A 15326-nucleotide genomic window follows, 5' to 3' on the forward strand; every position below is an offset into this window, starting at 1 on the left:
CACAGAAACGAGAATTCATTATTATCATTATTTAAAGAAAGAAATGTGAATTTTACACATACTTCTATACTTCTGAGGAGATACACGTGAGAGTTACATATGATGCTCCTGAGAAAATAAATATGAGTTCTATATTATTCTCCTGAGGATGTTGACACAAGAATCCAGTATTATATTTTGGAGAAGACAGATTACATTGGATATTGGTAAAAGATATATAACATAGTAAAACACATTGCTTTACAAAATCATTACTTACCAGTATCAAAATGATGCATGTCTACAGCACAACCTTCTTCTGCAGTGTCAAGAGTACGTGTTGTTAACACACTGGTTTTCGGATTGTTATGTTCAATCCTGCAAAAGTGGTAGATTAAAAAATAAGACTGAAAAATATAAATCATAAACTTGAAATTCATCCATGTACATATTATTTCAAACCTCTCTAAAATTCATAATTTTACTGCCCTTCTCTTGTACTGATGTCGTGTGTCTTTCAAAGTAGTGATGAATTTAGAGTAATATCAATATGTGTGCTTTATTCACCCTTCACCAGTACTTCTGTTACATGTGCTTACCAGGTTTTCAGCATTACTGGTAACATCTGGTGTTACTTGTTCTTCACCAGTACTAAAGAACAAAATGTTTTGTATTTTTTTTTTTTTTAGATTCCAAATTTGAATTTGTCTTATTGGATATCTTACTGGTCACCATCAAAAAATATTACAAATAGTATATAATTACAATGTTAATTAATTACTGTTGTTACTTTCTTTAATATGGAATTATGCTTTACTTAAATTACACAGCATAATAATAAACAAAGTAATATATTTTAGAGAACCCTTTACTTTTTAATGTAGTTTTTAGTTTTTCTGAACGCTTAAACCATTAGCGGTTACTGTTCACTGGTCAACAAAGGAATTTCTACTAGTGTAACTCTTTATCCTCAGTACATTTCTTCGTCCTGATTTGTGCTGGCTTATGTTTCACAAGTGCTCCCTGTCAAAGCTACAATGTTTCACTCTTTATTCTCAATCCATAATTTTGTGTTTTTCTATTGCCTTTGCTCAGGTCATCAATTTGGATGAGACAGTAAGTTATATTGCATATTAAGAAATTTTCCTGCTTCATCGTCTGTTAGGTGGTTTCACTGTTTTGTTTTGGTTATTTTGCATTCAGAATCAGCTGCAGTATGTGGAAAGTTTAACACTCACATTGCAACTTTGAATCATCATAGATGCCCTTACAGAGACCTTTTCATCATGTTAAAGTTGCAACTACTGAGTCCACATTAGAGTTTTCCTCAGTTATTTTCATGAACCTGTCTTTTGGCTTAAAAATCACTTTGCAATTGGATTAGTATAAAAAAAGACTTCACTAAAAATCTGGTTTTTTGTATGTGGAAGACTTATAATGTTTACTGGAACTCTATCAAATTTTGTGAAGATATTCATATTATATTAAAAGTTCGCAGTATCAAAGCTATAATGACTTTAAATGAGTACAAAGTGGTCACATTGTTGGTCAATTTGACTGTGTCCACATTGAGAAAGTTAATTGTGTCAGGGATACTACTGAGAATTAATTGTGGGGATGAATTATATGTAGGTCACTAGGGCTAAATGTTAGGCTTAGATTAATATGTAAGGATGAGCAGATTGGCTGGTTGGACTTGTGGGATCAGTTCAATGGAAGAAGGGAGCTTTTTGGAATTGATGGTTTACATTTAAATAGAGTAGGGACTGGCTTGTTTGCAACTGCTATTAACTCAGCTGTAAAGGAAGTTTTAAACTAGGACTAAACACTGTTGAGGGCCAGGATAAACTAAATGCAAAAAAAGATATAGAGAAAAGTTTTAGCATAGAAAATGAGTAAAGAAGTAGTTATAAGGATAGGCTTAATTGTTACTGTTGTAATGCTAGAAGTATGAGAAATAAAATAGATGACTTTAGAGCACTGATAGGAACCAAGGATTTTGATATAATGGGAACAACTGAAACATGGTTAAACATACATGATTTTGATGACAGAATTTTTTTTTGAAATATTACCATTATTACATAAATATAACCATTATGTTTGTTGTATCCCACCTGGCCCGATGAGTTTTGATACCGGGTGAAATGCCTCGTGGGTACTGGATATTGCAGGTGTAGTTTGGTCGCCATATTATTACATATTTCCCTTTGCTAGCACTCATAATTTATTTAGAATTGCCCGGTAAATTGTCATAATCCATGCATCATTACTAAGTAATGATTAATTTTGAATTATAAAATTATATTATTTTTATCTGTAATAATCATGACTTTATTTTCAGGAAAAGTGGGAAAAAAAAGGACCCGAGTGTTGATTCACCTTTGACAATGGTAAGAGTAATTTGATTAGCCTCTTCTTGTTTAGAACATACTATTCACCATTATCATGTACAAGTGTTTAGTAATTTATCATTAGCCTCTTCTTGTTTAGAACATACTATTCACCATTATCTTTTTTAGTAAACATTATAAGTTATCTATTTAACAAAAAAGAAAAACATCAAAGGAAATATTTTTTGAAACAACTAATTATCATATTATGATGATTTAATATTTATTTACTCTTTCCTCTTTAGTAGAAATGTACATTTTTATGTAACATTTTCCATTATTTGCTTCCACTATCTGCTAGAATTACAACTATGTGCTGTAAAAAATATTTCTGGCATTCATAGAAGAAATGCTTTGCTTTATATGTGTGGTTTTAACTACATTTACTGTTTACATGTACATATTTCTTAGGCTTGAATATTCACACGAGTCATCTTTTGTTTTGTATTTTAAGTGAAAAGTTTCTTTACCACGATTATATTCTTGTCATACATCTATTATTGTTACCTTTTCATGCTTATAGCATGATTTCATGTGATACTATACATAAGAATGCACTGTTATTTTAAATCACATCACTTGTTTTGTCCTACTAAGACTGGGTTTGTGTTCAGTGTCTCGATAAGGCTGTAAGATAAAATGTTGAGGAAGTAAAGAATTTTCATGGATACTGACCGTTTCTCTTCATAAAACTCCCTGGTGTGCACTATTCTTCCTGAATTATATGAGATCTATATTCAACTGAACTGCACTTGGTTGGAGGCAGGTTTGGTGCTCATGCAATGTATTGTAATATAGGAATGTCATCAAAAACTAGACCCTTCTATGACATATGAACGTATGTTTTAGTTGAGAATTTATTCTAACTTCAGTGCATATTCTGAACTTAGATGCAAGGTTTAGATAATAGGGTGTGTCCAATATTGAACTCCTCTAAATTCCACTAATTTGTTGAGCCAGTTTTAACAGATTGTCTGGCTCAATGAAGAGGTAAAACACTAGTTTTGTGTTTTTTTTTATTGGGCAAAACATTCTGGCAAATCTTGGTAGAGCTTAGACTGTAATATACTGCTAGGCAAAGCTAGTCCTTGGTCAGAATTCATAAGGTGTTAGTGAAACTTGTTTCGTGCTTTACTGTTATCATAGAATAATGAACTTAAAATGAATAAAAGTGTTTTTGTCTTTACTTATATAAATACTTTTCATGTGACATTTGTGTAAAATAGATGTTATTTTTGTTTCTATGAAAAATATGTGTTTACTCTTATTAGAGTTATTTGAAATTCTGCACATAAAGTCTCTGAAACATCCTGATTTGTGGCTTTCCTGTTGTATCCCAAGAATAATATTACACCACACTGATATTATCCAACATCTGCCTGAGGATCCTGAAGCAGTACACAAAAGGCATGTTCAAGACTAACGCAGTAGTCATGATTCAGTATTAAATATAAAGGTAATTTTTTGCTCTCAGAAACCAAGAACACTGAAAGCTAATTGCACAGTTCCTGTAAGCCATAGAGCAATTTTGAGTGCTGAAAAATATTTCTTGGAATTTGTCTATTGTGCTACACAATAGGCTACCTGTGTTATACCCACCACAGGTATCAAAACCTGTTTTTTACCATTTTAAGCCATTCGAATTAACATTGAACCACAAGGCAGCTATTCTTTAAGTTACAACATGGTTTGTAAGATGCTTACCTATTTACTGCTCCTCTGTGTTCATGTAAATGAGCCACTAATGTTCCTTGAGGATGCCACTTATGTGGAGGAGAAACATCCTCTTTTCCCATATTTTCACTAGCTTCTATGATCAGATGCTCTCTTGCACTTTCATCTTGTTTTTTCTTGATTAGTAAATTCAATTCCTGCTTACAGGGTACACACTGATCTGGAGATTTACACACAAATAACATCACAAGATATATGTATACAAGATGCTTATTTCATGGTTACAACAAAATAACAAGATATATATAGACAAGTTCATCATATTCTGGCCTGTTTGTTAACTTTCAAAAAGCAGGTATAACGAAAAATAAAACTACACAAGTGCTAGTGAATTTAGAAACATTATTACATTGTAGAAGTTTTGAAAGGTGTCTTTGTACTATTACTCTTTCTTAGTATAAATTAGTCTTAACTGAAATAAAAACAATTTTCACCATGTGAGTGTTGCTAAATTAGAACATTATTGAAAAACCCTACCCAACATATTAAGAAAAACAGAAACAAAAATATTATTCATTTAATAATAGATAATGAGTTCATATTTACAAGATATACTTTAATGATGGATAAGCTAAAGTTTCAACATTTTCTCATCACACTTCCCTCACAAAAATTGCTGAGAATTATAAACCCACTTAATTTCACAAAACTTGTTGTAATAATTAGCAATGCAATGAAAATTAATATTTTCCTTAGCTGAATATACATTTCAGGTACTCACCTATATGCACAACAAAAAGCTAAAATTTCATGTCACTGCTGTGAAGATTTTTGCACATGCCTCAAGCTTTAAATGAAGTTCCCCTATGTGTATTGAGCCAGCCTATGATGTGATCGTCAGTAGAATATAGCCCCCCCACAAGTAGTGGGGCTACATATCTTCTATGCATAGTAATCCCCAGAAATATTAACATCGAAATATAGACCAAGCCTTGATAAGGCCAAATAAATACACCAGAAGCATGGAAGATGGGTGGGAGGTCGTTCATAGATGTGAGTAAGTATTTAAAATACATTTCAGGCAAGAAAAATGTTAACTTCAGAAATGTTTACTTACTTTTCTGCAGAACCTCAAATTAAGATGGTATAGCAGCAGGTGAAGACATTACAAAGATGAGATCTTTTTTGAAAACATAGCATCAGAAATTAAAAAGACTGTGGAATATGTCAAATGCTAGAGAATGATAGTCTAGTATGGCATCAATTGGTTAGAAACTGCACCAGTTTCAAAATTGGAAAGGGATGTTGCTTAGCAAAAGATTCGATTTGCATGCTTATAACCAATAGAAAGAGCTGTTTTTATGGTACAATTTTCTCAAGGCTACTTTGAAACTGTTGTGGATTGTGCATTTACAACAATTCAAAACACTAAATACATTGTTGGTGAATGTTGTTCCCTAGCACATATTTATTTTGTTTTTGCCTTATACGTATTAGTTTGAAAAACAGTTAAATTGCATTTAGGTTTTACTTTTATACTTCAGTTAATTATGTATTATTTGTGTTTTAAAATTCTTATTTGAAAGGTTTAATATTTTTTTTATAAGATAAACAAAACTTTGTTTTGCTCTGCAAGGCTTACATTACTAATTAAGTGCAAAAATATTTTGCTGGAAGCTAAAGTATCTTTGTCGATGATACCGTTATATTGCTGATGGGCATCTACTGATGTGTGTCAACATAAATAATCAATGATAAAGTATAAGAAAGGAAAATAAAATATTAAAAATAAACTAAGGTCAAAATGGAAAGATGTGAAATTATGCATATTACCCAAAGAAGATATTTTAAAATTATATAACAAAGAGTTAAAAAGGTAAGTACATATTTCCATTTCTTAATTTTAAACATTTCATTGCACTGTACATTGATGATAATAGTTACAGTTAGCGACATTCTAGAGAAAATTGAAAATAAAATATAAACTTTTACCTTAAAAAACTTTTGATATTCATTTAGCAAATTCTAGAGATTATACAAATGAAATGTGAAAGCTATGATAAAAAGACTGAATGCAAGTAACTATGTTAAATAACGAATTTTTTGTAGAAATAGTAGTAGAAATAAAAATAAAATATTTTTTTGAAACTACGTACTTTTTAGGAAAGTTCTTGTCAAGTTTCAAACAATTTCATCCACAAGTTTTATTTTTGGAAATAAATTTTATGAGAGATAAATAACCTACTTATAATGAAGTAGATGTTTTTGATGGGCTAAGAGAGTTGTAAAGGAATCAATGAGAAGATTCCCAAAGTGGCAAAAAATTCACTGAAACACTACGTTCTGTCCAAGTGAGATAGTTGATCTGTCAATAGGTTCAAAAGCTCCAAGGACATGACAAATCAACAACCAAATGTGGTGGCTGTGGGTTCAAAAAAGAAAATCCAGAGCCAGAAAGTATAGTTCCCAAGATCAAGTGTTTCCCTGTTGGTTGACGTGAGATACAACAGTGGAAATTGTCCAAAGGGATCATCATTTGATGACCAGACATAGGAGACCAAAGATGATGACAAACTCAATGAGAAGCCAACAGTTCAGGGAAACTGATATGAAATGATCACCCTCTAGAGACTATGCTCCAGAAATGGTGGTGTAGGTGTCCATATCTGCCTCCACCTAGAACCAGAGATATCTGTGAACAGATACGGGTCCTGACGAGGTGAGAGAAAAGGGACACCCAGTGTTGAGCCATCATGACAGAAAGAGATGGAGGGAGAGAGATATAAGAGACCAATGAAAATCACTGAATATGTTCCACTGATTTGCCAGGTTCCACTAAAGTGGATGCAAATGGGCACATCTGAGAGAAACAAGGGTCTTGGAGAATTTGAAGACATAAAGTAGACAGCTGAGCCTGCCCTGCAAACAAGTTGAAAAACTCCCAAGTAAATCAGAAACTCAGTAAAGGTCAAGACAGACTTGGAGAAATTGATCAGTCAACCCAAATAAGACATCTGCCGAAGTAGAAAGGAGGTCGCAGCTATGGATGCTTTTTTTGGATGAAGCCAGTCATCCATATAGTAGTGGAAATGGAGATCCAACAAATGTATTTTCTGTGCAAATGCACTTCTAACCTAATTGAAAATGTATAGACCTCTAGCTAACTTGAAAGAAAAGTCCCAGAAATGAAAAATCCAATCATATTGGAAGAACTGGAGAAAGAAACAAGTGGACAGAAAAATCAGGATAAGAATAAAAGCATCAAAAACTTAGACTTTGGTCATCTACAGCCATGGAAAGGACACTCACCTTAGATTGAGAAAACCAAAGGGGATGATTGAAAGTTGTTTCAAGGAGGAGAAAGCTATGACAGAGTGCTAATCTCTATCCCCTTGGGAACAACAAAAAAAACATAAGTGTCAAAACACCAAAAGGGTTTGAGGACCTGTTTCACAGTATTTATAACCAATAAAAAAAAACAGCCTCTACCAGGTGCCAAAGGTGCATGAGGGGAAAGCACTGTATGACCCAAAGATAGTCTGTAAAGGGAGTCCACAGGCAAGCAAATAGAGACCAGCTCCCACTAGACTGGAGATGAGAGGCAGCTCTTAAAGCAAGTCAACTCCACGATCCTTGATGGTCAGCCCAACAAGAGGGGGACATCAAAAAGAAGCAAAAGGAGGAGAAAAAATAGAAAAGGGAGTAACTTGATAAGCCTCACAAGGGCAGGAAACCTGTTGGGACTTCTGGGCCAAAACATCAGGAAACCAAAGAAATCAAATAAGATTGCTGATGAGCAGCCTTAGCTCAAATTTTCAAAGTGTAAGGCCAGTTACAAAGACTTCATCTCAAGGAAGGGTGCCATACAAAGGTCCCCGAGATAAAACTAAAAGAGGCAAACACCTAAAACTAAGGCATCCCATCAAAACAGAAACAAAGAGACCAAGTAAACTGGGCCACAATGGAAGAATATATCGAGAGCAAAGAAGAAAAGGTATGTGTCAGATTCCTCAGTAAAGCTGATAGTTTTGTGATTGAAAATGAAGAAAAGAAGCTAAGGCATAGACAGATAGCAAAGAAGTCTAATAAGAAGAGACAAAGACAGGTTCGTAAAGAGTGGGAGAGAATGAAAAAAAAGGAAGGAAAAAGAGGAGATCTATAAGCTCAAAGAAAATACCCAATTAATGGAGGCTCCTACAATAAGGTTCGGCAAAACTACTGGAGAAAAATAAAAGATACATAACCTGTGTAATCAAAACAGTGAAGGATGACTGTGGTATTATCTGAAACAACAATGGTGAAACTAATTGAAAGATGGGTAAGGTCCAGGTAAGGTAACAAAAGCAAAAGGTCAAACATCCTGGATCTGAGATCAGAATGGAACCAACCACCTAGTGCACAATGGTGGTAAAAAACCACTGATCGTCAGAGTGCCTCTAGTCGACACTATAATACTGGGTGACTCTTGATGAGGAGTGTCAGAACCTCAGAATGTCTTTATGTTCTTTTATTCTTGTAGCAAGTCTTCTTCCTTTTTTCTACAATGTATGTTTCGTTGCAGAAACACAGAATTCCATAAACGACATTTTTGTGTTTCTCCTTGGTAGGTTTATGTTAGTTTTTCACCAGAATGGATCTTAATGTCTTGTAAGATTTCCACCAGATCTATGAGTTTGAGTTTTTCATTGATATTTTGCAGGTTGGGAAGGTGAATGGTAGTAGTGGTAGTGTTTTTCTTATCTTTACTTTCTGTTGTGGTCTTCTATAACAATTTTAAACAACTACAAAGTGGTCACATGATCAGTCAATTTGACCGAGCCCGTATAAAGAGGTAAAGGGTAAAAACAATGGGAACTAATACTGTCAAAAACACCTTACAGATATGTTCTAAAATTACAAATATGATTAAAAGCAAAAATCAAATTGAAGATAATTTGAATGAAAAGTTCTAACTGAAATGTTTAAAGTGTAGTATCTTTCTTTCACTTACGAAATTTAAAGATAGAAAGAATAAATCATAAATGGTAATGAAAAAGTAGAATAATAAGTGCAAAAATGATGTTAATTCTTAAGAAAAACACATTTGAAAAAGCAGTGTTGAGGAAAGAATGAGCTTTCATTCAAATGATAATGCTCATGGGGATTAATGAGCATGTAGGATGTGTTTCTCTCCTATTGGTGAATGGCTACAGTCTAATGATGATCACATAATAGGCTGGTGCAATACATGTTAATATATGTAGGGGAAGGAGCTTTGTTAAAGATTTGTTGCATGCAGTGGTGCAAGGTAATAGCTCTTTGTTGTGAAGAGATGTGACTAAAACTTTCTGAATCAATTCTTTTTTTCAATTAAAAGGATGTTAAGTTTTTACCACAAAATAATCAACTATTTGTTTCCTTCCCTGTTTAGAATGATACATGACGAACCTAAAGCCCTAAACATGTCCTTACATGTTAATGAAGCTATTTCATGTGGAGCAGGAGCTATTCTTCATGTGCTTACATGTTAATGAAGCTATTTCATGTGGAGCAGGAGATATTCTTCTTGTGCTTACATGTTAATGAAGCTATTTCATGTGGAGCAGGAGCTATTCTTCATGTGCTTACATGTTAATGAAGCTATTTCATGTGGAGCAGGAGATATTCGTCCAGCACATTGTGCAGATGAAGCTCCATGTGGTGCTGAATCAACAAAGTTCTGATGCATTGGAACACAAGGTAGTGCAGTGTTCCCACTGGAAGCTTGATCATGTTTGGTTGAAGTTGATAAAGTTATGTCGCTTGGATCTTGTTTAGCAGGTGACAGTCCTCTGGAGTCTGTAGTTCCAAACATGTGTTGCCACTCCTCATTCTATTACATAAGAAAAATGTCAAGAACTATGAAAAAGACAGAAAACAGAGTATAAACTTCAACTGTGAAGATTTTAACACTTCATACAGTGTTATAAGACATTACAATTTTGGGAAGAGAACCTACACGAGACAAATTAACATTAACTAAAAGTTCAAACAATCACCACCTGGATAATGAAATAAATTTCATTTTTAAATTGATATTTCTTTTTAGATTCCAATTCATTGTGAGACAATTATATCACACATTGTCACATAAAGTCACTAAGGGTTTGTTAGGTGTATGGTAGAAAAATCACAGCCTTATCATTGGGTTAATCCTATACATCTGCTTAATATTCCTAGTTGTGTTCAGGAGAAATAGGTTTTTTTATATAAGCATCATTTAATAAATAAGATTTAGTCATGGCAATTTCTCAAATTTGAAAATTAGCAATTTAGTATTAAAATATAATTAAAAGAAAGGTTACATTTTATACGATCTTGAGCTGTATCTTATGCTCATGCCAAGAATAAAACTTTTTTATTCCACTCCTTACTTCCTAATTTCTCATTAGCTGTCTGCTACCTACAAACACATTCTATAAGAAAATACTACACATGTAATAATGTGTCTCACCTCCTTCGTTGATATCTTACCAAACTCATGGTGTGGGGAAAAAGACAAGAACGGTTATACATTTTTATTCCACTCCTTACTTCCTAATTTCTCATTAGCTGTCTGCTACCTACAAACACATTCTATAAGAAAATACTACACATGTAATAATGTGTCTCACCTTCTTCGTTGATATCTTACCAAACTCATGGTGTGGGGAAAAATACAAGAACGGTTATACATTATTATTTCATTAACAATATCTTAATCTGAAATACAATATGGCACTTTTACTATAACATTTCTTCAGAATCCCCACATTGAGAACCAGAGGTAGAACAAGATAGAACAGGGAGGTACCTGTCACTCCTGTTTCTGCTAGAATACGTGTATGTGAATTTCTGATCCCAAAGATTAAACGACTGGGGATAAAATTACCGACCCTCACCACAATATTAGGCCAGATCTCTTGGATTAATGGGGAGGCAGATTTCTGAATACATCACAAACACCCGAATACTAGCACAAACAATAAATCAGGTTATTCAAAAATATGGTGTGAAAAGGCATCTTTAGTACTTGCCTAAGAACATACTATAGTAAAATAATTTCCTGAGTAGAAAGTTGTCCAGGATACTCAGTCAATAGTTGTATAATGGTTGTGAAAAACCATTGACTTATTGCTGAGAATGAGCAGTAATGTGAAATCCTAGACACACGTCCATCTACACCAATGTAAAAGCACAAGACCCAAATCATTCCCAGAAGGTTACTACCTAGGGGAGGGAACCATAATGTCCAAAAGTACAGAGAATAAAAACAACAGTTCAAGGGTACAAGACACAAAAACCACCCCCAGAAGACTACTCCTACCTATAGCAAGGACCATTAAAGTCCAAAATAAACGAATATATTGTAAATATATGTTCTTTTAATTAATATTAACAATGCTTATATTTGGCAATTAGAAGAATCCTTCACCTGATAAAATGTGGATATGGTGGAGATTAATATTAGAAATTATTGTGAGGTGACAATATGTTTATCATATTTTTGGGTAGAGATAGATTAACAGCTTTGGTCTTCTCATGGGAAAAGCAGATAACTTTTGTCAACAACTTCTGATAAGGTATACATAATTCAGCATACTTCTATTGCAAGTCACAAATATTATTAGGATCAGAGCAGTTGTTTCTAACTTGTAAGCTCAGTAACAAATCACAAAAAAAGTATCCTGGCCTTTTTCGTAAAACATTCTATCTAGTTATAAGTTTATGATCTTTTTGATAATATGGTGTGGTTAACATCAATAGCATGCTTGTTAAATTGATAGCAAGCAGAGAAAACAATACGAGAGATTTCAGTCTCTCATCGTATGACAACCCCTCCATCCCAGGCACTATTCTAGTAACCTTTCTTTGAACCATTTCCAACAATTCAATGTCCTTCCTAAGGTAAGGAGCCCAAGGCTGAACACAATATTCCAAATGTGGCCTAACCAATGAAAGTATAACCTCTTTAGACTTGTATTCAATATTTCTCTAGATACATTCTAAAATCCTATTTGCCCTACCACTAGCAACAGCACACTGCTTGGATGGCTTTAGAGACTGATCAACTATGACACTGTTAAGGTTATTTCCATCCAAATTATACTTATAATTCAAATCGTGATAACCCACATGCATTATCTTGCATTTATTATAATTAAAACCCGTCTGCCATTTATTTGCCCAACTCACTAAATGATCTAAATCCTTTTGTAAATCAACAGCATCCTCTTCACAACTAGCAACACCCAAGGCCTTAATATCATCTGCAAATTTATGTAATTTATTCACTATCCTTTCATCTATGCCATTGATGTAAATCAAAAAGAGCAAAGGTTCTAAGACTGAGCCCTGAGGTAACACACTTGTGACATTAATCCAGTTTAACTGAACTTCATTTGTAACAAGCCTCTACTTTCTTCCATCCACTCTTCTATCCAATTTGCTAACTTATCCCCCCCCCACCCCCACCTAGAGAGCTAATTTTTTTGTACAAGCCTTTTATGTGGCACCTTGTCAAATAAGCAGTAACCTTTTCAAAGAATGTTAAAAGATTTGTAAGGCAAGGTTTTCCGTTAGTGAAACCATGTTGACTATCCAATAAAATTTTAAACTTTCTTAAATGACATTGTAATGCAACTTTTAACAGACTTTCCAAAATTTTTCCCACAACTGATGCAAGTGTAATGGGTCTATAGTTACTGGGATAATTTGTATCACCTCCCTTGAAAAGAGGAGTTACATTAGCTAACTTTCAATCCTCTGGCATCTGCCCACTATTCAAAACTGACCAAAAAATAGCAGCAAGTGGCTCACATATCCAATCTTTAACTTCCTTCAAATCCCTTAGGGAAATATTATCTAGCACAAGAGCCTTATCATTTTTTAAACTATCCAATTTTTCTTAACCAACTTAGAATTGATGCAGTCATCTTGTTTGATCTCGTTTCCATTTAACAAATGATCAAAATGTAGAATATTGCTTAAATCTTCATTAGTAAAAACCAAAAAAAAAGTAAATATTTAACAACTCAGACATCTCATAATCATCAGATACTAGCCTTCCTTTATCATCCCTCAAGGGTCCTATCCATATCCTAACATTGTGTTTCCCCTTAAAGTATTTAAAGAAATCCTTAGTGTTAATTTATACATTTTCAGCCAACCTTTTCTCATACATTCTTTTTGATGTCCTAATTTCCTGTTTCACCAACTTTCTTGATCTTCTAAATCTCATGACATACTAGTCAATTTAAATTTCTAAAAAATAGATGATGCTTTTCTTTAATTTTATCTCTTAAACTTTTTGTGAGCCAACCTGGTTTTTTACTTGTAGTTATCCTTTTCTTTCTATTAGGAATATGTTTACATTGAATATTTAAAAATTTTCCACATCTTATTAGTGTCTCCAAATAACTCAGCTGCCCATTTCACAACAGATAACTCTTGTTGCATCCCTTCAAAATTTGCTTTTTGGAAATTTGTAATCATTATCATTATTCATATATCAATATCATTATTCCTTATCTCCATATGCAGCAAAATTTTGAACCTAATACAGCAATGATCACTTGCACCCAGATATTTCCCAACTTCCACCCTCTCAACCATTAACAAGTCTAAAATAGCATTGTTTCTAGTTGAGTTCTTAACTAACTGGTGAAGAAAGCCATCCTAAACAGTTTCCAGAAACCTTTCTCCCTCATGGTTTGACTCTAGAATTTCCCATTCTATATGTCTGAAATTAAAATCACCCATAATTATGACTTCATTGACAGCTGAAATCTTAATCCCATTGTAAAGTTTCTCACTAATTTCATCAGTATCATTTGGTGGTCTGTAACAATTTCCCACTAAAAGCCTTTTCCCTTTATATCCACTAATAGAAACCCAAATGGATTCAATCTCCTTGCTATTATCTTTGATATCCTCAACTTCAACAGCATGTAACTCATATTTTACATATAAAGCCACTCCTCCTCCCATCTTTAATACTCTATTAAATAGCTGTAACCCTGTATTTCAAAAAATAAATTCTGTCATCAAAATCATCTACATTTAACTAATTTTCAGTTATTCCCATTATATCAAAATCCTCCATTCCAACCAGTGCTCTAAAGTCATCTATTTTATTTCTTATACTGCTAGCATTACAATAGTAACAATTAAGCCTATCCTTATAACTACATCTATACTCATTTTCTATGCTAAACTTTTCTCTGCCTCATATTCTTTTTGTATTTAGTTTATCCTGGCCCTCATCACTGTCTAGTCCTAGTTTAAAACTTCCCTTACAGCTGATTTAGTAGCCTTAGCAAACAAGCCAGTCCCTACTCTATTTGAATGTAAACCATCCATTGCAAAAAACTCCCTTCTCCCACTGAACTGATCCCACAAGTCTAACCGGCCAATCTGCTCATCCTTACATACTAACCTAAGCCTAACATTTAGCTCTAATGACCTATTTATAACTTCATCCCCACAGTAAATTCTAGGGAGTATCCCTGAGAAAATTCAGTTATGGCCATTTTCTTTAAGAAATTTGAGTTTATAATTCATATGAAACTATAGACATTGTATCGTGGTCATCATAAAATTTAATCTGATCAAACCCATAAGATGATATACTAGTGTGGCACATGAAAATCAATATTTAGCCATTTTTTTTACATTTACTTTCAAATTATGAAATTAACTAATGTATAATATTAAAATTTGAATTAAAATATACAATTTATACAACAGTAATTGAATAAAATTTTGAACATAAGTCTACAAACATCATGACATGCCCTCTGAACCCTAGCTACCCTTAACGATACAGTTAAATGTACCAATAACTTAGCTTTAATGTAAAGGCCACAGAAATTAATGGTATAAGTATCAAGTCTTTGTCTTGTTTTTCCTTTCTCTCCCTAATGATTAGATTATAAGGATAATTTTTGTTCTACCCATGATTTTTAGTATTTATACAGCATTGAATTGAGATTTACATGTGTCTACAACAATCTGTTAGTTTGGCAATACTGACAAAAAACTATAAGTAGACAATAAATAAAACAATTGAATTTCAATCCACATGCATAAAAGTTGAGTACAATTTAGTCATTCAGATGAACAAGTTTTTAGCATTTATTTTTAGGGCAAAGAAAAAAACAATACAAAGGAGAGAGTCAAGTTATTAAGTGTTACTGATTATTCTGATATCATTTGAATGTTAAGCAAGCCATTAAGTATATGTATTTGTTTCCTTATAAATTACAAAACACTTGTACATGA

General features: G+C 33.3%; 1 protein-coding gene across 1 annotated transcript in view; it reads right to left on the bottom strand.

Annotated features, from left to right (window-relative positions):
• The window catches only part of LOC106471384 (phosphoinositide 3-kinase regulatory subunit 4-like), an 80856-nt gene that overhangs the window by 18140 nt on the left and 47390 nt on the right, over positions 1-15326 (bottom strand). The window contains exons 13-14 of the mRNA XM_022399984.1: positions 9654-9897; positions 4077-4266 (exon numbers count right to left, since the gene is read on the bottom strand). Of these exons, the coding sequence (XP_022255692.1) occupies positions 4077-4266; positions 9654-9897 (434 nt within the window). The remainder of the gene's footprint in view (positions 1-4076; positions 4267-9653; positions 9898-15326) is intronic.

The sequence above is a fragment of the Limulus polyphemus genome, unplaced genomic scaffold (assembly GCF_000517525.1).
Source record: "Limulus polyphemus unplaced genomic scaffold, Limulus_polyphemus-2.1.2 Scaffold4589, whole genome shotgun sequence".
In the NCBI taxonomy this organism is placed as follows: domain Eukaryota; kingdom Metazoa; phylum Arthropoda; class Merostomata; order Xiphosura; family Limulidae; genus Limulus; species Limulus polyphemus.